This window comes from Falco naumanni, chromosome 9, assembly GCF_017639655.2.
Source record: "Falco naumanni isolate bFalNau1 chromosome 9, bFalNau1.pat, whole genome shotgun sequence".
NCBI classification, from domain to species: domain Eukaryota; kingdom Metazoa; phylum Chordata; class Aves; order Falconiformes; family Falconidae; genus Falco; species Falco naumanni.
Window position 1 is genome coordinate 13,055,988 of NC_054062.1, and position 20,531 is coordinate 13,076,518.

At 51.2% G+C, this 20,531-nt stretch overlaps 2 protein-coding genes across 11 annotated transcripts in view; one reads left to right on the plus strand and one right to left on the minus strand.

Annotated features, from left to right (window-relative positions):
* Positions 1–4,560: 4,560 nt before the first annotated feature.
* Positions 4,561–13,551, plus strand: WNT8B (Wnt family member 8B). The gene is made up of 6 exons (XM_040606624.1): positions 4,561–4,569; positions 7,040–7,264; positions 8,579–8,717; positions 10,105–10,230; positions 12,392–12,534; positions 12,967–13,551. The coding sequence occupies exons 1-6, from the start codon at positions 4,561–4,563 to the stop codon at positions 13,522–13,524; spliced, it is 1,200 nt and encodes a 399-aa protein (XP_040462558.1). The 3' UTR covers positions 13,525–13,551.
* Positions 13,552–18,540: 4,989 nt separating this feature from the next.
* Positions 18,541–20,531, minus strand: part of SEC31B (SEC31 homolog B, COPII coat complex component) — a 38,286-nt gene continuing 36,295 nt past the window's right edge. For all 10 annotated transcript variants that reach the window (XM_040605684.1, XM_040605681.1, XM_040605683.1 and 7 more), the window contains one exon: positions 18,541–20,409. In XM_040605684.1, the coding sequence (XP_040461618.1) occupies positions 20,230–20,409 (180 nt within the window). In that variant the 3' untranslated portion in view covers positions 18,541–20,229. The remainder of the gene's footprint in view (positions 20,410–20,531) is intronic.

Below are 20,531 nucleotides of genomic sequence, written 5' to 3' on the forward strand. Positions count from 1 at the left end.
TCTCTGTGACAGAGGAGAAGCAGATGGAGGTGGGAATTAGCCCCAGTTCCTCTTTGACTCTCAGGGGAGACTGAGGCAGAGACGATGACATTCAGGTGCCTGTTCCCTGTAGCACGCTGCATGCCTGCAGGCAGCGGGCACAGGTGACATGGACCCAAGCCCGCACCCCAGGGTGCTCCTGCCCCAGCAGTGGAGGAGGTGAGCGTGCGCCGCGAGCAACCCTTCCAGTTGCCTTTGCAGGGGATGGAGAGGCAAAGCAGTGCTGGTGGAGATTGAATCTAGTGATTACTTTAAGGGATTTGCTGTCTCTTTCTTTATCCCCCCCTCTCTCTCTTTTTTTTTTTTTCTTTTTTTTTTTTTTTCCCCTTTTACCTCCCTCTTATCCCTTTCGTGGTGCATTTGTCTTCGAGGAACCCGGGGTGTTCTTTTCATCAGTTCAATCTCTCTCTGGCACTTGAGTCCTGATTGGCTGAAAGACTTAGGGGAAAAAAAAATCTTTAATTAAGTAGATAATCTCTTCTTAGGAAGTTCTGCAGCTCCATTTCACCAACCCCCTTTAGCTCTTACTTTAGGATTGGTTACCCTTTGCAGAAGTTGAGATTCAGGGGGCATATTCCTCTTCATCACACCAGGACTGCCAGGTGGAAATTAACTCCAACCCTCCCCTAATTTTGTTGTGTTTCTTTTTTTTTTTTTTTTTTTTTTTTTTTTTTTTTTTTTTTTTTTTTTTTGTTCTTTTTCTCTGATGGTGGTGGTGGTACCCAAGGTTTTTTTTAGGATCTCCTTTCTCCCTCTTTATTTGGATTTTGTATTTCACATGGACCCTTATCTGGGCATCTTCTTCCTCACTCCCTTCTTCCAATCCTGCTGTGCTTGGTGAGTATTGAGAGCACCTTGGTCTGTGTCCCAGGCAGGTGCTCTTCCCGGACACCCTAAGGAAATTCCTCTTCACCTTCCTAAATGCCCCCTCTTTCTCACTTAGCTCAGTTCTGGTCTTTAATGGGACCAGGTATTTAACTAAGTCCCAACACACTCATTGGCAGAGATGTTAGAGCTGAGAAAGTCCCCCTTCTGTCCCACACCTCCCAACAATAACTAAATGGGCCAAATGATGAGCTGGGGTAAAACAGAGGAAAGCAGACATGGAGGATCTAACCCCTCACTTCCAACTGGGAAGACAACCCAGTGGCAGAGCCAGGGATTTCTGTTTTTCCAAAGGCTCGCAGTCAGCTTGTGTCTTGTCTTAATCAAATCCAGTGGGGCTTCTCCCGTGCTCCCTGAAAAGGACAGTCCCCGATTAAGAGTTCAGAGCCGGCAGGAGGGAGTCACATCCACAGGAGCATCCCTCCGGATGAGCAGTCTGGGACCCGGGTGCCTTGGCAGGCACAGGGTCAGGATTACACATGTCTGAAATTCATGTATTAGGATTTCCTGGGGAGAAGCTTTTGATATAGAGATTGTTATAGCTTGGTTCCCAACCACCTTGGTCCCACCAGACCAGTTCCCCCCCAAAAAACCTGCAGTCATCTCCTGTGGGCCCCTTGCTCTCTCCTATGGGTGGTTTTGCATTTTTTTTCCAGAAACACTTTATAAGGGCAAACAGAAAGAGATTACACTTGCCTTAAGTCTTGTATCATTCCTTGCGGAGTGTGTCTGTCCCATGCCCAAATGGAGATGGACTCAAATGTATGGCTCTGTAGGTATTTTTTCCTATGCGATTTTTACTGAGCATCCAAACTTTATTCTCTGTTTCTGTGATGCCACAGAGAATCTGCTCAGTGGGTTACAGACTTATCTCTAACAGCAAAGAAAGTCTTTTCCTGTTCAGACGCTAAAATCCCCTGCCTCTCCCATAGCAGATCTCTAGGGTTATTACCATGGGTGAAGAAATCAAAATTACTGAAAAGAGAAACTCAAGAGTAAACGAGAACTCATTCCTGTTAGACTAGGAGTGAAATTTATTTTCTTTCAGAGATTTTTCTACTCCCTTCATTAAAACAATATGCAACAATTTGCATATGGCTAAACATGACAGAGCAGCAAACTCGGGATAGATCTCCCTTCTGAAACAAGGGGAATACGTATGTTACGTAGAAAGGCTAGGCAGGAACTCATACTGATTTTATTGGGGTTTTTTTTCCTCCTCTGTGTGTGCCTTGCTTATCTCAATACAAACAGGTTTAGAATACTTTAAAAGATAAAAAAAGAAACTGATGTTTTAAAGAAACCATTCCAAGGTGAGTAATTTCAGAGCACAAAGTAGAGTTAAATACAGAAATTCTAGGCATTTTCAATGGAAGTTGGATGTCTAAGTTCCCTGTCTGCCTTTCAGAAGTTTTTATCCAAGAGAAAAGTTTATGGATCAAGATAGACCTGCTTCTCTCCACATGTTGCTCACAGGTCTTGATTTTCTGAAGGAAAGGAAAATTGAAAACTTTATTCAAAATGATCTTTTTACAGACCCTGTCCCTTAACTCTTGAAGAGAAAAAAGCAAGGTTTGTGGGAGTCATAGAATAATCCTGCCTGAAATTTTTCCCGGTCTTTATCTGACTGAGCAGCTTAAAATGCAGTAAGATTCTTTCTTCCTGTGATTTAATCACAAGAATTGGGAGGGGGGGGGGGGGGCAATACAGATCAACCACAATTTTGTTATGTATATATGTGGCCATTTCCCTTCTCTGAGCGTAGATTAGATTCTGCCGTGTCAGCTAGGTTGAATGATCAGCGTGTTTCTAGATAAGCAAAATATCAGAGCCACATTTAGGAACTAAAACCCAAATAAATATAACAAATAAGAGAGAAATGAAGGAAGAAAAAAAAAAAGTAAAGCTTAAAATGTTAATTAGCTGCTTCACAGTCTCCTATCTCGTGGGAATAATGTAACAATCTCTAGTGCAGCAGTTTGTTTTTACATGGTTTTTTACACTTTAGCTGTGGGATCACCTTTAGGTTTCAGTATCATTGGTTTTCTAGTAACTTGGGGGAGTTTGTACTTGAGGACAAAACTCACATCCGGAGTGAAATTGTACCCATTTTCTGTATTTACAATAATGACAGTAAAGATCTAAATACAGGATGGGATTTTTTTTTTTTTTTTTAATTTTCTAAAGAGCTGAACCAGCAGCACAGTAGCATGAGTGGGTGATAAGGTATCAAATACTTTAACAGAGATTTGATAAGGCTCTTGGGGCACATTAAACTGGGGATGGGGGCGGGGGGGGGGAGTGCTGATACAGGTTAAAGTTGTAACTGAGCAGAAATTATCAGAGGCTTGTTAGTATTTGGTATACGTAAAATATAATGGGGCAGCTGCTTGGCAGGTTTATTTGCTTTTGGGTTCAATAAAACTATGATGGAGACCTCCTGCTATAGATATTCATTAGCCTTGAGTTAATTTCCTAATACCAGATGCAATGAAAATCACTTGCCCTAGATTTTCTTTTTACCTGGATGCACAGAGTAGCAGCAAGGGAAGCAGTGTGTCCTGCTCTGGGCCCTGCATGGGCTGGGAGGGGGCTGAGGATTCAGTGGGACTCATCTCTCAACCTGCTAAGGTCTGTCACTGCTCCATGTCCATGTAATGCTGTCCTGGAGTTCGAAGGTGGAGGGAAAGGCTTTAGATAGCTGGAAACCCTGTAAACTTTCTGGGAGGAGAGAAATATTTTCACGCCTTTCCTTTCATGTGTGTGATTTCAAAAAGTTCTGGGTTAGTGTGGTGACACTGAAGTCATGGGAATGGGACTGGTTCGGTTCTGTTGTGGGTGCAGCTAGCTAGCTAGTTTAGGATTACATTCGACTTTCCTTTTTAGTGGTACGGAAAATCCGTAGAAATAAATAAAGAAATGAAAGTCACGCTACAGACACAAAAATGAAGAGAGATTCATTTTCAGAATGATTCCTATTTGCAGCCCAGAGGTGACTCTAGCGGTATTGTCAACATATGTGGAAAAAGTGGCTTAATTACTCTGCCTTTGCTGGAGACTATATCCAGAATAGACATGCATTTTTCTTAGCTAGATCATACAAGCAAAGGCAAAGCACACAGATTTTTGTCTCCATTATTATCTTTCCTTCCCTCTCAGCATAAGTAAGAAAAAATTTAGCTAGCCTTCAGCCATACAACAGTCCTGTTGCCACCTCTCCCAAATCTACTTGTAGCTGCAGGAGTTGAATGTGGGGGGGTTAAGTGTACCTGTCTAAATGAATCCTTTACTTGTCTAAGTCCCACAAACCTGCCCAGCAGCATGCCTGCCTGTTGATCAGATAGCTCAGGGAAAATGCCTTCTGTCTCTCCGACTTAATAAAAATGTTTAGAATATCCTGCTGGGAAATTGCTACTGTACCATTTGCTCAGCTGCAGATGGTGAATTGGCATATCCTGAACTTGGCCTTTTTGTGAACCTTGAGGTTTATCCTGGGAGAATCAGATGCTCTGCTTCAATGCAGTTATGTCAACTGACACCTGCCAACAGGCTGCTTTGCTGTAAACCTTGAACTTGTGGATAATCATCCTCCTCCAAAAGCCACCCTTGCAGTGGCTCAGATGTTCCTAATCCAAGATGAGGCTAGTGAGGGTTTGAAGCAAATCCTTCCTGCGCACTGTGAATTTGGCTTTTCCTACACAGGTGGGAAGCGATGCAGATGGGATATATCTCTTGTTTTGGCCACAAAAGCAAGATAAGAGAGGACTTGCAATTCTCTAGATCTTGCCTGCACAGGGGCATTTTAGCAGAGTTTTGTCACAGCTGCTATCAGGGGCTCAGATTCACACTCACACCATCCTGAGTGTGGTCCCCGTAGCAAAGCACTTAAGGTCAAGGCAAAGGACAGGAGGGAAACCAGATGGAAAAATGACTTGTTCATGCTGCTACCCAGTTGCATTAGGATGGGGACCCATGGAGCTTACACAGTCTGAATAGCCCCAGGTTCATGGCCCTGTGTGATTCAGGTCACCCAATGCTCTAATCACCCTGCTACAGATGCTGTCTCTCCAAGTCCCAGGAAATATTTAATTAGCTGTACAATGCAGAAGCAGCTCCCAAAGGAAAATTCCTCTGCAAAACAGCCATCAACTTCATGCTAAAGTACCCACAGGGGCTGGAACGCAGCCGGGTCTGAATCCCAGGCCTGGAACAAAGGGATCTCCTGCTCTCACAGTGCCCTGGCAACAGCCCTCTCCCTCTGGTTTTGACCCAGAGGAATCTTTCCCAAAGTAAGCTTCATCAACATGGACACACTTACACACACACAAAAAAAAAGAAAAAAAAAAGAGGTCAGACTTGCCAGAGTGAAACTTTGCAGACTAATTCTCTCAAGTCTTTCTAAATTGCGAGGTAAGAGCAAAAATCAGGTTTTTTTTCCATTTTGACCAAGCTAAAATAATGAGACCTGCTTTTTGTGGTATATCTCAGAGAGGATCTCCATGAGGGCAATTCTAGCAGAGGTAAAACAGGCTTGCTGACCACAGGGGTGGTTTTCCAGGGCGAGGAAATAACCTGTCGAAATCTCTCACGCATCTGATGTCTCCCTGTGTCCATGGCAGGGCTGCAGCATGGCAGCATGTTGTCCCTCAGCTTGGCACAGCAGTGCCTGCCTCTGCCTGCACTCAAGCCCACCCTGAGATGCCCCATACTCTCTGATGGATTTGTAGCACAACAGGACAGTGCCTTCCTCTCCCTTATCAAGGGTACCTGTGGCTCCAGACAGCATCGCCTGAAAACACACAGGGAGGAAAAACCTTGTCCTAACCCACACCTTTCTCCCCCACATCCAGCTACAGTCCACCCAGCTACTGGTACTTTTAGGGAATGGAGTGGAGCTAGAAAAGCAGCAAGCATCATTGCATGGCGGGGAGCCCAACTGCAAAGCAGAGCATGCTGCTGTGCTGCAGGGACAGTGTGGGTGGATGCTCTGCGAGGGCTAGCTGAAAAGGAGAGGCACCCTTCAGTGGGGGACATCCAGCATTTGGAGCAGAACATCATCTTGAAAAGCAGCTGAATAGTCTGGTTTCTCTCAGCATGTGCTCTAGCTTTTTCCCCAGTTGCTCAGTCACTGCAAGGTCTCCATCCACTCATGCCACCTCTCTGCCCTCAGCATCCTCCCCTGGGGATAACAGCACTCACCCATCTTTCTGGAGTGCCGGCAGGGAAGGTGCTCCAGTCACCCATGAGAAATAGCGATGAGGGTTATTTTGCAAACCTGGAGAGACTGGAGTGAAGTGTTTGCAGGAGAAACCTCTCTTTTTTTGTTTCATTTCTGGCTAGGGATATGTGGGGTTGGCTCTTGGGCCTTTTGAAAGCCTTGGTCCTTTCTGCCGTGACATAGCTAAGCTGGATTCACCCAGCCATTCTCCAGATCCCTGATGGTGGTCACTGCACCACATGGAGCCCTCACACTGACCGACCCGTTGGCACCAAAACAGTCTTTCTTGCTGGAGAGAGATTCAGACTGACCAGCATCGGCTCTGCTCTGCAAGCCCTGGGGAAAGGGACAGAGACCAGCCACACTACCTTGTGGCCCCTGGAGATGATCCCTCCACACCTCCACTGGGAACAGCAAAAAGTTTAATTTTGGCTAGGACCGCTCCCCTTCCCACACCCCCAGTCCCCCCCCATGCAGTGCCCAGCAGGATGGGGAGGACAAGTGTGTTTGTGCTCAGCCATTACCAGGACATGACCAAGAGGAGAGCATGGGCAGCCAGAGCTGGCACCACAGGAAAGCAAGGGACAATGACCTGGGGGGCTGGTGCCAGAATGCACGCTGTGAAGGAGTGTGGCATGACCTCCTCCTTCGCTCCGTGTGGTCCAGCAGGGAGAGCAGTGCTGGCACATGGTCCAGCTCCTGGGGCAGGGGGCAATGCTACCCTGAGTTAAGTGAGCGGCAGTTTGGTAAGGTAAAAAGCAAGGCTGGGAGAAGAGGAAAGCACTAAAAAAAATGGGGAGATCGGTACAAAGGGCAGCTGTGCAGAGAAAAGCACCAGGAGGGAGCAGCAAGGGGGCCACAGCCCAGCACAGCCTGGTTCGGGGAGTGGGGTAGCAGGAAGGAGAGGGCACCATCCTGAGCAGTGAGAGGAGATGGGGGAGACCAAAAGTGCCTGCAGCCAGGAGACAAGCAGGCTGCGGGGGGGCGGGGGGGGCACGCAGGGTGAGAGGAGAGCCCTGGGATGCCAGGCATTCCCCAGGCCTTTCTGCCATCACCCCTTCCCTGCTGACACTGTCTCTGTCTTCCAGGTCAGTGAATAATTTCCTGATGACGGGCCCCAAGGTAAGAGAAATCCCTTTGATCTCTGTCCCTGATTCTGCTAAAGCCAGGGACAGGGGGCTCCTCCTTCCCACTCCCCTCCACCCAGCCCGGCCTGGTGCTCCCCTCACCCCCTGCTTTCCAGCAACAAGGCAGAGGAGGACCAGAAATGAGCTGCAACTCCCCAGGCTGTGTCAGCCCTGAAAAAAATTGGCCCTCGGGTCCTTTCAAGCTGGTTGTGGCCAGATATTGGAGATTTGTCTATTGGCAGCAGCTGAGGCTCTCAGCTGTCATATATTGCTTCCTGATGATCAGGTTAGCATCAGGACCCACATTCATAGAGCTGGAAAGGTACTTTCTGTAGGGCCTGCAAAATGCACTTCCCAGGGAGCACAACAGGAATTGCCAAGACCTTGTTCAGTATTTTTGACCTCCTGCCTTGTTGCACCTCTCTTTTAGAGGCTTTTTTTTTTTTTTTTTCCTACACAGGACCAGTTGTAAAATTTGCCTGATTTCTGTCCTGCCCGTTCCACAGGAACACCTCCGTGCCCACCTAGCTCTTTTTACAGCCTCAGTGCTATGGTGGAGCGACCTCGCCCTAAAGCTCTGGCTGTCCCCCTGGGGCCACAGTGAAGGAGGAGGCAGGGTGAGGTGCCTGCCAGCCCGGAGCCCCTGGGCTCTGAGGAGAAGGCTCTGCCTTTGCTCTTGCTGGAGAGATCAGGCGTTCCCCACTGCAGGGGCTGGCTGGCACATCTCCTAACATGGCTAACAGCCGATGGCTCAGCCTTCTCCCCCCAGGAGGCTCTGGCTCTGACCTGGCACAGCAGAAAATGCATTTGCTGCTGCTGCTGGTGGCAAGCTCTGCTCCCCAGGGGAGCCAAACCTGAGAGACCTCCTCAGCTCTGCACATCTTGTCTTTGTAAGACGGCATGAAAGTTGTTTTCAGTTGAAGGCCAGCCTCCTGGGGAGCCCGGGGCCATGTTCTTCCAAGTGTTTTGCACTGTGCTTCACCTCCTGTCTAGAGCTGAGGGCAGCAGGACCCGCGGTGCGCGGTGCAGAGCAGGGCGGCTGTGCCTGCACCGGCCCCACGCTGCGCGGGAAGCGGCTGGGGCCTCGCCAGCTTCGTGTTGCCTGCGATAGAAACTAGGGCTGCTGGGTGACTCTCCTGGGCCCTGAGAGCAGCCTGGTGACATTCCCAACCTGTCACCCTTGGGGCTGTCCCTGCGTGCTGGCCTACGCGTCCTGACTCGGTTTTGCAATTTAACGCTGTGGGGGGAGCGGAGGCCGAAGCGGGGCTCGCACCATGCCCCCTCCTGACCTGCTGCTCTCTGCTCCTAGGCCTATCTCATCTACTCCAGCAGCGTGGCGGCTGGGGCGCAGAGCGGCATCGAGGAATGCAAGTTCCAGTTTGCCTGGGACCGCTGGAACTGCCCTGAGAGGGCACTGCAGCTCTCCAGCCATGGTGGGCTGCGCAGCGGTAAGGAAAGCATTGGATACCACTACCGGGACCCCCTCGCTGCAGGTTAGAGCCCATGGGCCCCTCCTTTCTTCCAAAGTGCCTCCTTTTCTTCCCCATCCCCACTTGGATATGCCTCTCCTGGGACTGCCCCAGAGGGATCTTTCCCGGAGGCCCTTCACATGGCAGCTCCCAAGCACGCGCTGGGATCTAGCTTCCAGGCAAGGCGGCCACATGGTGCCCGTGTCACCTCCAGACCTGCCCAGCCCCGGCTGGCACGGGACAGGAGTGTCCCCCCAGCCCTGACACAGCTGGCTCCTGCCGAGGCACCACGCCGACCTGTGGCACAGGCTGTGGCACGTGCTGTGCCTCGATGGTGTCTCTCACCAGGGTGTCCCAGGGAGGCTGAGAACCACCGTGGCGTGGCAGGGTGGCAGTCAGAGGGATGTGGCTAAAGCGAGCAGTGAAGAGTTCATCTCTGGCTGTGCTCTGGCCAACAGGCAGGAGAAAAGTCTTCCCACAGCTTCCAGATGTCAGAGTCACCTTGGGCAGAAGTCCAGCATCCGTGACCGGTGCCACTGCAGGGCATGGGGCTGTGGTCGTTGTCACTGTACCCCATTCCTTACCTGTTTGCAGGCGCCAGGAAATGTTTCAGTGCATGCCTGCTCCCCACGTGTGATGCCAGGCTGAGCTCACACCTGCCCTGTGCAGGCAGGACCTGGCTATGCAGGAGAGCCTGGGGCCTCTGGTGGGGCTGGCAGCAGATGAGGGACCAGGGCCCCAGGAAGAGGTGGGCAGAGTTTTCAGAGTGGGGCCTTGAGGAGGCCATTGCAGCACACTCTGGGGCTGGGAGCAGGTCCCTGAACCATTCCCCTCAAGGTTACCTGCTCAGATCTGGACCTTGCTGCTATTAAACAAAAGCCAAAGGCTCAGTGAAGCCAGCTGGTGATCATCACACGGATCCTGGCAGGTAGGTATTGTCACAGCTCTGAGCCCTGGGCAGCGTCCAGCAGCAGGTAAGGCTCGAGGGGGCTCTGGGGAAGGCCTCTGATCCTTGGAGGGGGCCTCTTCTCCTCTGGGGTGTGTTAGTGGGGCATGAGGGACACCTGGCTGGCTGTGCTGCATCCCCACTGCTGAGCTCCCACAAGGACAGCCAAGTGCTAAACTTGTCCACAGCCTTGGAAAAGGCAGAAGCCAGCCCGGATCAAATTTGGGAGCTTCTGTCTTCATGCAGTTCAAGCGAAAACAAAGCTAATCTGACACACAGGGCCCCCTCTCCACCCCACAGAGCCCAGCCCATTGCAAATCTCCTCCTGCACAGTCTTCTGCATGGCAGGAGTAATTTCTAACACTGGTCTTGCTGTGAAATCTTTAGCACATCTCCTCTCCTTGTATTTCCACTTGACAGCAAACCGAGAAACTGCGTTTGTCCATGCCATCAGCTCCGCGGGCGTCATGTACACGCTCACCCGGAACTGCAGCCTGGGGGACTTTGACAACTGCGGCTGCGACGACTCCCGCAATGGGCAGCTGGGTAAGGAGAGCTGAGCCATGTCCCCCTCTCACGTCCCAGGCAGAAGGAGACAGCTCCCCGCCTCTCCTCCATCAGGGCCTGCAGAAACAGCTCCTCTTCCCAGTCCCTGTGCATGGAAATAATGCCCAGAGCAGAGTTTTGCCTGGCTCAAACAACGGCAGCTCAGTGGAAGCTAACAGCGCCACGTGCAATTTACACCAGCTGATGCCGAGCCCTTGATGTTTTTCATTGCTTTCTAAATGAGCAGGAAAGTTGAAGGGGGTTGCAGCTTCCCTGGTTCAAATCTAGGGCAACTATTTTAAGCTGCTGGAGGGAATGACTGCTGTACAGGCAGAGGGGAGGATCTGACGCCATGCATCTAAACAGCAGGTCTGGTTAGAGCAGTGCTGGTCAGGGACCATGGGACTCCCAAGGCCTGCAGGGCCAGGGTGGCCCCAGAGCAGAATTACCAGAAGGGAAAGCAGGGCAGCATTCATAAGCCCCTCCAGCATCTGTCAGCGTGGCAGGCATCTGGGCACATAGCCTGCACCCTGCTCCTCTCACGGTGGTACCCAGGCTCGCAGCCACTAAATACTCCTGGGGGGTGTGTGTGTGTGTGAGCCCCAGGCTGTGCTGCTTCAGCTCTCCACTCAGCTTCCACAGAAAACACTGACGTTTGGTCTTTTGTTTTAAATTGGAAAGGGTCAAATTTCTAATCATCAAAATCTTTTAAAAGCCATTCCCCACACAGACACACTGGGCAGTCAGTATGTGTCAGTTTATGAGAAACTTCTCTAGTGTCCGGTATGTAGTAATAATAGTTTTTAAAACAGCCACTGCTGCTTAGGTGTCCTAGGCATGGGGTAGCCCATCTCTAGCAGAGCAAGACTTTTGGCCAATGACACACCAAATTTTATCTTCTCTGGAAAACTAATTTAGTCATGCTGCATGCACTTCTTTTCCCCAAAACATATCTGTTTTTCATGAAAATTTTCCATTGTGAACTTAAGACCTTGGAAGGCAAAGGAAACTTTTGGGCTTGTCCAAAACAGTGTGATTCAATCCTAAATGCTGTTTCACTAAATGGAAGTTGGTGGAAGGTTTCCATTCTCCCTTTGGTTCCAGCTCTTGATTTGACCTTTGTCATCTGCAGCAATTACCAGCCTCCCGTGAGGCACCCCTGCCTTTCCCTGGGAGAGGGCAGAGCAATGCTCTGGGGAAGTCCAGGCAAGAGCCTTCCAAGACAGGCACAAGGCCATTAAACAAGTCCCAAGATGTACCGCCAAGGCATGTTAGGGTCAGAATGTTCCAGATTTCAAACCTTCACACAGAATTTGGCATTTCTCTCTAGAAGGAGAAGCAGCAAACCATATGACACATCTCCAGTTAGCCGAGCTAAGTTATTGAGCTCCCATGTGCTAGGAGAAGTACCTTCCACATCTTGCCATGCAGTTTCCCAGTTCAGTGCTGACTCCTTTGTTTCTTTATGATAACTGGAAAATCAGACCCTTCTGAGATACCAAACATTGTCCCAGGATTCCAGGTGTACCAGAAAGAGGGCCTCCCTGATACGTGTGTGCCAGGCTTTCGTTGTTTCCCTGCAGAGGAGAATCTGTTCCCTCTGATCAGAGTGCCTCCACCAGGCTGCTAATCCACAGTAGCAAGATGCTGTCCCTGTGAGTCAGGCTGAACCAGCTCAGGTCGGGGTTTGAGGGAAGGTCATTAAAGACCCAAAGCCTTATCTATATGGCTACTAATGCACGATAAATACTAATGCATGCACCTCCTTCTCTGGAGACATTCAAAACCTGCCTGGACATGATCCTGTGCAACCTGCTCTAGGAGAACCTGCTTTAGGAGGGGGTCGGACTAGATCTTCAGAGGTCTTTTCCAGCCCTGACCAGTCTGTGATTCTGTGATAATTCTGAATCCTGCTCTATAGAAAGCCTGGAAATCCCTGTTTGTCACTTCAGACACGCTCTTCCCCACCTGCCTGAGCCACTCACTGCCCAGACCTCAACAGAAATGGCACGAGCCCAAGCCGGGGGCAGCAGGGGATACTGCTAGGCAAAAGGCTGGGTTTGCCCCACACGTTCCGAGACCCTTTCTTGTCCCCAGAGCCACAAGCCAGGCAGGCATGGGGCTGATTCTCTGACAGCACACATCTCATCTCCTTTCCTAGGGGGGCAAGGCTGGCTGTGGGGAGGCTGCAGCGACAACGTGGGCTTTGGGGAAGCCATTTCCAAGCAGTTTGTGGATGCCCTGGAGACTGGACAAGATGCCAGAGCTGCTATGAACCTGCATAACAATGAGGCGGGTAGAAAGGTGAGCCCCTCTCTCCCTCCAGACCTGGCAGCGCATGCCATGTTGGCTCTGGCTGTTCGCTGTGGAGAGTCACAACTTGCTGTGGCTAAAAGCAAGCGTCCAGAGGAAACGAGAAACGACTGCCTCACTGAGGAGGGGGCGGCAGCGGTGCTGACACGATCGGTGGTGGTTGTTCCAAAGTAACAAACCTCCCGCAACTGCGCTGTTAGTGGCTTCCCGCTGTTCCCTGTCTCCCAGTCAAGGGGCAGTACCCTGGAGAAGCAAATTTGTGACCTTTAAGCCCACAGCCTGCAGCAGGAGCGCTGCACAGGCAGGGCTGATGGCAGACCCTTCTGCAGGCCTGGAGCAGTGTTTCTCCGTGCACTGCAGCACAGAGGTGACTCCTCTGGGCTTTCTCCTGTACCCCCCTCCCTCTCTCTCCTCACCCTGTAGGCTGTGAAAGGGACCATGAAGCGAACCTGCAAATGCCACGGCGTATCAGGGAGCTGCACCACCCAGACCTGCTGGCTGCAGCTGCCCGAGTTCCGGGAGGTGGGTGCTTACCTCAAGGAGAGGTACCACAAAGCCCTGAAGGTGGACTTGCTGCAGGGGGCAGGGAACAGTGCTGCCAGCCGGGGAGCCATTGCCGAGACCTTCAGCTCCATCTCCAAGAAGGAGCTGGTCCATTTAGAAGACTCTCCTGACTACTGCCTGGAGAACAAGACGCTGGGGCTGCTGGGCACGGAGGGCAGGGAGTGTCTGAAGAGGGGCAAGGCACTCAGCAAGTGGGAGAAGCGGAGCTGCCGGCGGCTGTGTGGGGACTGCGGGCTGGCAGTGGAGGAGAGGCGAGCCGAGATGGTGTCCAGCTGCAACTGCAAGTTCCACTGGTGCTGTGCCGTGCGGTGTGAGCAGTGCCGCAAAAGGGTCACCAAGTATTTCTGTGTCCGCAAGGAGAAGCGGGAGCGGAGCAGGGGTGCTGGGGCCAGCCGCAAGCTCAAGAGAAAGCTCTAACTTGATTCTACTCTTCCGTGGTTCTATCTGCCCCTCTCCTCCCCTGCCCTCCCCACCAGCCCCCAGCACCACTTCCCTTTGGCTTAGTTTTAATCTCATTCCCAACGCCACCTTGCTGGGGCTCAGGCAAGATGAAAGAGCTGGCGCGAGCCCCTGGGCCTTGGCATACAGGGCACTTCCCATCAGTGCATGGGTGATAACTTCTGGGAAGAGCCTCAGGTGTTGGCAAAGCAAGACGAGATTTGGTCTCTTCGATTCAGAGTCACTCTGTCCAGCGACTATGGTTTTACCACTGCAAACACCGGTGGTCTCAGTGGTTCCTGCTCTTTTGAGCTCGTCTGTTCCCCAAACGAGCACCTGCTCTGGGCTTTTGAGTAAGTGAGATCAACACTTAGGAAAACACAGGGAAGTTGAGATAGCACCACCAGAGCTTGGCAACTCAGCAACTTCAGAAAGAGAAGAGGCTTCTTAAAAAAAGAGAGGCACTAGAATAAAGTTGTTACTGCATTTATTAAGCCCTGTGCTGTGAGGGAATAGAAAAGGCACACAACTCCTTCCCACAGCCAGCCAGCCTCCAGGAGGCCTGCAGCATTACCGCCCATCCTTTGGCAGCTTTACTAAACTCTCCAGGCCTTTACTTTCCCCGCATTTGAGATGGCAGCAGCAAAATTGACACTGCTACTTGACCGGTTCATTAAACAGCTGTCCAAAAGAGGAGTCCCATCACTTGCTTTTTACATGCTTTCTCTGTAACGCCCAAGCCTCCAGGTCTGGTCTCCCCAGCATCCCTGCCAAAGCCCTTGCCTGATGCCACAAAGATGCTTTCACACTCCTCCAGTCCCTCTTCCCTCCCGAATCTCTCCCAGAGAGGAGCTGCCAGCTGAGCCCATTCCCCACCTCCTGCTGTACTTGCCAAGCACTCGTACCCTGTCAGCTAACTAACTAAATACTTCCCCCTAGTCTGAGAAAATAATGTCAGTTACTATTTAATGGTGTTGTAAATAGGAAAGTGAAGCACTTTGAAGTTTAATTTATTGCACAGTTACTGTGATGTATACGTAACAGTTTTTCCTCTACCGCTTGTTGTATATATTCTATAAGCTAAACAAGCAGCAGGAAGGTTGTGTTGATACATCTCCATTCCCTCACCATGGCTGGGGTAGGAAGGGAAGAAGCTGTCAGCTGCAGGACCTGGGGAAGGTCACCGCACATCACAGTGCCATCCCCAGGCTGTGAGGTTATCGTCTGCTTTGCTGTTTGAAGTGTCCTTTGGCCAGATGAGAAGCCAGCAGAGCTAAGTTACTGGCTATTAGACCTATCTTGTAGCCAATATTTGTAAACCAATAGCCAATGCAATAAACCAGTAGCCAAGTGCTTGCAAAATGCTGTTGTGTCTGAGTAGTTGGGTGTTTTTTTTCATCCAGCCACATGTGTGGATGTGTGTAGTTAGTTCTGGAGACTAAAACCCAGCTGCTTACCTGCCTGTTTAGCCTAACAAGAGGTGACCAGTTCCCTCCACACAGCACCACCGCAGTTCCTACCAGGAGGGGAAAGGGCTGGCTCTCTCTTTGAGCTTGCTTGAGGCTGCATCCAACTGCAATGCAGCTGCCAGGAGGAAAGCGGGCGGGAGGGGGCAGACGGGGCCCAGTTGCCCACTTCAGAGATGGTACATTAAAGCCGCTCCACAGTCTGTATGTTTCTCTTGGTTATCGGATACCACCTCAGTCTCAGGACTACTTCGTTGGGGGTGGGAAGTTGGACCCAGGGCAAGCTGGGGTCTCAGCAGAGCAAGAGCATTCATGTCAAGCAAGAATCTGGCCCTTCAAAAATGGCAAGAAAATATCTTGGCCCATTCTCAGGGAAACCTGAAACACTTCCACTTCACACACAAACCACCAGCTGATTGCACAAAGGTCCGTATTACTACAGTGACCCTTCCCTCGGTCTCCCTTGCGTCTCCGTCAGCTGTTCCTCCATCTCCCTGTAGTGAGAACACATCCCTGCACAGGAATTGACAAGATGGTAAGAACCTCTTGCCCAGCAGCAGGAGCTCCAGCACGGGCTGCTTGAGGGCCACTGTGAGGCGGAGAGGACAGCTTCTACCTCCTCATCCCTCTGTGCCCCCCGAGTCCACAGCCAGCTGGAAGCATAAGAGAAGATGTGGAGGCTGCTTCCCATTTCGGCCCGTTGCCCAGCACACGGCAAGCTGCATTCCCCTGTCCTGGCCCTGTGGCTGAAATTGCGGCCCCATGGCACAGCCCGGGACGTGCCCACCGGGGCACAGTGATGCCTGTTGGTGATGGGCACATGTGGGGAGCACTGCGGGTGCAAGCCCGTCACCGCGTGCTTCTTTCCTCTGGAGAAAATGGCGACCAGGCAGCTGCAAAATGTGCTGACCTCAGCAGCGGGTCGGGGCTGGAGGGTCCCCCCTCCCTGGTGCACTGAGCTCTCAGCCGCAAGGGCCCTGCTGCCATTGTGCGGCAGGATTGGATGCTTCCATGTATTCATTTCTATTTAATGAAGGCGCATTCCTCAGAGGAGAAATATTTACATTCAGCTTCCCAGGTGGTCACCTTCGCCCAGATGACACACAAACAGGCAGCCCCCCGCTCCCTTTTCCAATCCAAACCTCTTTAGAGGGCTCAGCGAGGAGGGGAGCGAGGGGAGGGGGGCTGCTGGGGAAGCAGAATAGAGAAGGGAACAAAATGCTAATAAATCAGCCAGCCAGCCCTTATCCCCTCCCCTCTGTGGAGTCAATGGAAAGTGTCATTTCACATGCTAATCCCCCTCCACTCTCTTCACAACACCTTTTCCGAAAAGTGTTTGGGAAAAGTCCTTGTGGCCCGTTTACAGCTCCCTGCCGCTTCGGATTCCTTCTTGTCTAAGGCCGCGGCCCCGTGTGGGTCTCTCCCTCCAGCAGGGCTCCTTACAAAAAAAATCTCAACAAAGACTTTGGAGTTCATCAGCCTCCCACTGAAATTCACAGCTGCTGAACAAACTAATCCCCTCTCTTGGTCTTTCTTCCTTTCAATGGGTTCTTGGCTTCAAAGACACTTTGGGAAAGGACTTTGTGGGGACTCACACTGCTCCCTCAATAGAAGTTAGTGCAAGCATTATCTTCAGAGCAAGTGGCTTTACAAACAAATACTGCCTAACAATCTCTGCCCCTCCAGCTCCCCCAAACACACAGAAGCCTAGCCTGCAGACATGATGTTATCTGCAACAGGATTAAAGCTCTGTTCTCTGTGCCCGGGGACCCTTTCCTATCACACCCCAATTCTTTGTCAACCCAAAGGCCTTCTCACCCAGCAGAAAACGCTTTCTCTGCCGAGTGCTGCAGGGATGCTGTAGTAGCATGTGCCCACGCAGGAAGCAGCAACACTGAGGAGCCGCTGTCCATAAACCAGCGGCCGTTACTGGCCAGCAGAGACAGTGCTGTAAGTGCAGGAGCACGGGGCTTGAGAGGACATGTACTGCACCAGGGCCACAGACACAGGGCTTCCACCACAAGCCTCTCAGAGTCCCTCGCACGGGTCACCCCACTTCCCCCTGCCTGGTCTCCCTACCAAGAGTTTTAGGGACAGCGCTCTCGCTGGGGAAAACCTGAAGAAAACTGAGCAACAGTGGGACAAAGGGGCAAGCAGGAAGGACTGGCAGCACAGGCTGGACAAATAGCTGGTCTCTGCCTGAGTCCATAGGCAGCGGAAGCTGTGTGTGCTGGAGGGAACTAAAGTCAAATGCACCCGAGAAGTACACGGAAAAATCCGTACTTACTTCAGTGGTACAAGCAGCCCGAGGTAAAGAAAGAGAAGGGCTGGACTACACAGGGTACTCCAACTGGACCCAGAAAGGCAGAATCTAAGAAATATCGGGCTTGTTAAATGATCTCAGAAAGCTAGGACTTTCCTTATATGCTCATTAAGCAGCAAATGTATGCCTCCAGGGCTACCTGCTCACCTGTATAGCATCAGAAGGGTTTGAAAATCAGCTTGCACCTTCCTGATGGGGGACAGCTGGGAGGCCAGACTGGTTGCTAACTGCTCCCAGATTGGGCTGCAAAAGCTCTGCAAGACTCCTTTGCACTTGGCATTTGCCTCTGCCAGCAGCAGATGTGACAAAGGCTGGTTTTCCCTGAATGCGTGTGCTGTGTCCTTAACACCCCAGAACTCTCATAAACCCTGGTCCCTTCTCAGCAATGGCCCCTTCAGATCTTCCCCATCCAAACAATTTTTCTCAACCTTTACTTCCTCCCAAGTCCTCCACCCACAAGCCAGGTAATAGTCCTGCGTATTTCAGAGTCTCCCACACACTGACTGGCTGGCCTATACGGACATACTAGCTAACTGCCAGCAACAAGAAAACCAAAAACTTTTTGAGATTACATCAGTCGTTTTGCAGAAGCTAGTTTGATTCCCTCCCAATTTTATCTCTTTTTTTTTTTTTTAATATTTCACTTTAGCCTCTTCACCTCCTTAAAAGCTTGAATGAAATCAGCCAACAGATTCAGAAGCTGTTAGCTAATGGTAAGAGCTGGCAATTCAGTGGTACAAATCTGATTTCCACACAGGTCAGACCCTCAGCCTGTCTGAAGTGGCATGGCTTCAGTGGTGTAACATCTCATCAAAGGCTCTCTCTTTACTTACTGACATACTGGCAACTCCAGATGTCAAGTGTAAAAAAACCCAGCACTGCTGAGACTCCCCAAGAGAACCTCAGCCATCCTGGGCACCTTCTTGTGTCTGACGCAGAGGAACAGTCACAACTGAGGTGGGCGATCTGAAGAAGATCGGTTCTCTTGACCCTGCAAGCCTTAGGGCGCAGGTACAGCTTGGGGTCACACCACACCAGGAAGGCTGCTGCCCACGGCAGCAGAGCCCAGAACTTGGTTTGCTCCATGCTGTTCTCAACTGACCCTTCACCAAAGCTGAGAACTCAGCTTGCAGTGGGTGGCCCTGCAGACTGAGGGAAGTCCCCTGTAGCCAGAGGTGACAAGCCTATGAAAAAAAGCTAGCAGCATCACAAACCACAGCTTTTATTTCACGGTTCTGTGATCTCTCAGTGCATCAAACCACAGCAATAGAAACAACACAGCAGCAACAAGGAGGCACTTTGACCTGGAAAGGACAGAATGAGACATGTCCACTCCCTTCCTTCCCTGATTCTCCCTCCCTCCTAAGTTTCATGGTAGAACAGGCTGACTCGTGTGAGTCGCTGAACCACAGGCCCACAATGGCATCATCAGTCAAGCAGCAAGCAGAGGCAGCAGGGGCTGGCTGCAGCCAAATGTTGGGAAGAAGCCTTGCTCCCCGCTAGGGCCAAACGATTACGCTGCCAGGTTAGCATGAAAAAGGGTGAAAGACAGGAAGGCAAGGAGGGTGGAAGAGAAGGGAAGACACACACACACACACAGAGATACGCCCTAAAATCCCATCTGCCCTTCCAGAATTCTTTCCCAGGACAGATATACTTCATTCGTCTATTTTACCCCAGAGGAAATGCCAGTGATGAAAAGCCTCCACACAGCCATATCCTTGAGACCTAAAAGCATCACCTCCTGCAGCATATCTCTACCACCGTAGTGCCAAGGGGCCTTTCAGAACCACCTTGGCATGTATTATTACTGCAGGCAGAACGAATGCACTACACTTGGAACAATGAGCTGTCTCCCCCTGCTCAAGTCTGGGCTGGTCAGAGCAGCCAGAGGGGATTCTTTATGAGACCTGAACAATCCCTGCTGCTCTTGAAGCCCCTAGACAGTCTGGAAAGCCCGATGTAGGAAGCCTTTAGATAACACCAGTGGGTAAAAACCCAACTGTGCTAACAAAAAGGAAGTGAAAAAGGCCAGGAGCCAGAGAGGGCAGCTTTTAGCCCAAAACCAGGATGCAACTGGCTTTGAGGAGGAGCACACTGAGCAACCCAACCTGCTAGCACTCCTGAAAGGGAGAGTCCCAGGAGCTGGAAGGGGGAATCAGCCCTGGGCCTGAAACATAAAGGGCTGAAGCCTGCAGCTTATGAGGGAAAAGATACGACGGGACAGAGGGTAAACAGGAGACTTGACTATGAAGAGAGGGCTGGGTGAAGAAAGAGAGAAAACCAAAACTAGCCCAGAGCAGGCTGGTAGTTAGCCCTAGTTGTAGCAGGATATGGGTGCAGGTGGGTGAGAGGGTGAGTTAAAGATGAGAATGAAGAGAAAGGAGGAACAAGAAGAGAGATCTTCACTGCAGCCCAGCAGAGCAGGGACACCCCAGCTTGGCTCCCTGCCGTCCTCAGACAGTTTACACTGCAGCAGGGAATAGAGCCTGAGGCTCTTCTGTCTAGGGGCACTGCAGGTGCCAGCCCTGCTTGTCTCCTAGAAAAAGCAATGTCAGCCTGGGAGGGAAGGAGTCTCCCCTTTGTGCCAGGGATATAGGGAAGAGGCAGGATCTCTGTGCAACCTGGATAGCCTGAAATTGAGATCCCTTGGGCTGGGAAGCAGCCTCAGACTAGTAAGAAAGGAGAGAGAGAAAGAACAGTCTCCAGGAGTCCTGGGCACCAGTGGGCTGTCCGAGGAGCGCATGGGGCCAGGCACACTGGCCCAGCACAGTCCCAGGCACTAGCACAGACTTATTTCTCCAGTCAGAGGGAGAGTCCACAACCTGCAGCACATCAACAGCTGAGGGAGTCCACCAGCTCTCAGTGCGCCCTGTGTTCCAGCTACTCCACACTTCACACATTTAGCTTGCCAGCAATGGTCATGAGGACTTTCAGGATGGGCATGAAACCAGACACCTCACTGAAACTGCTGCTGCTCACCACTTGGGTGTGAACCAGGAGACCCTGTTGGTAGTTTCTAGCCTCAACGCAGCGGGCAATTTCATGGAGACCCATGAGGATGGCTGGAGAGAGCTGTGGGGAGGGAGCAGAAATGAGTCAGCATGCTCAGCACTGTAACATAGCCCCCCCCCCCCCTTTCCTCCACTCCCTTCCCTCCCATTCTCTACCTCATCCTCACCAAACAGCACCTACAT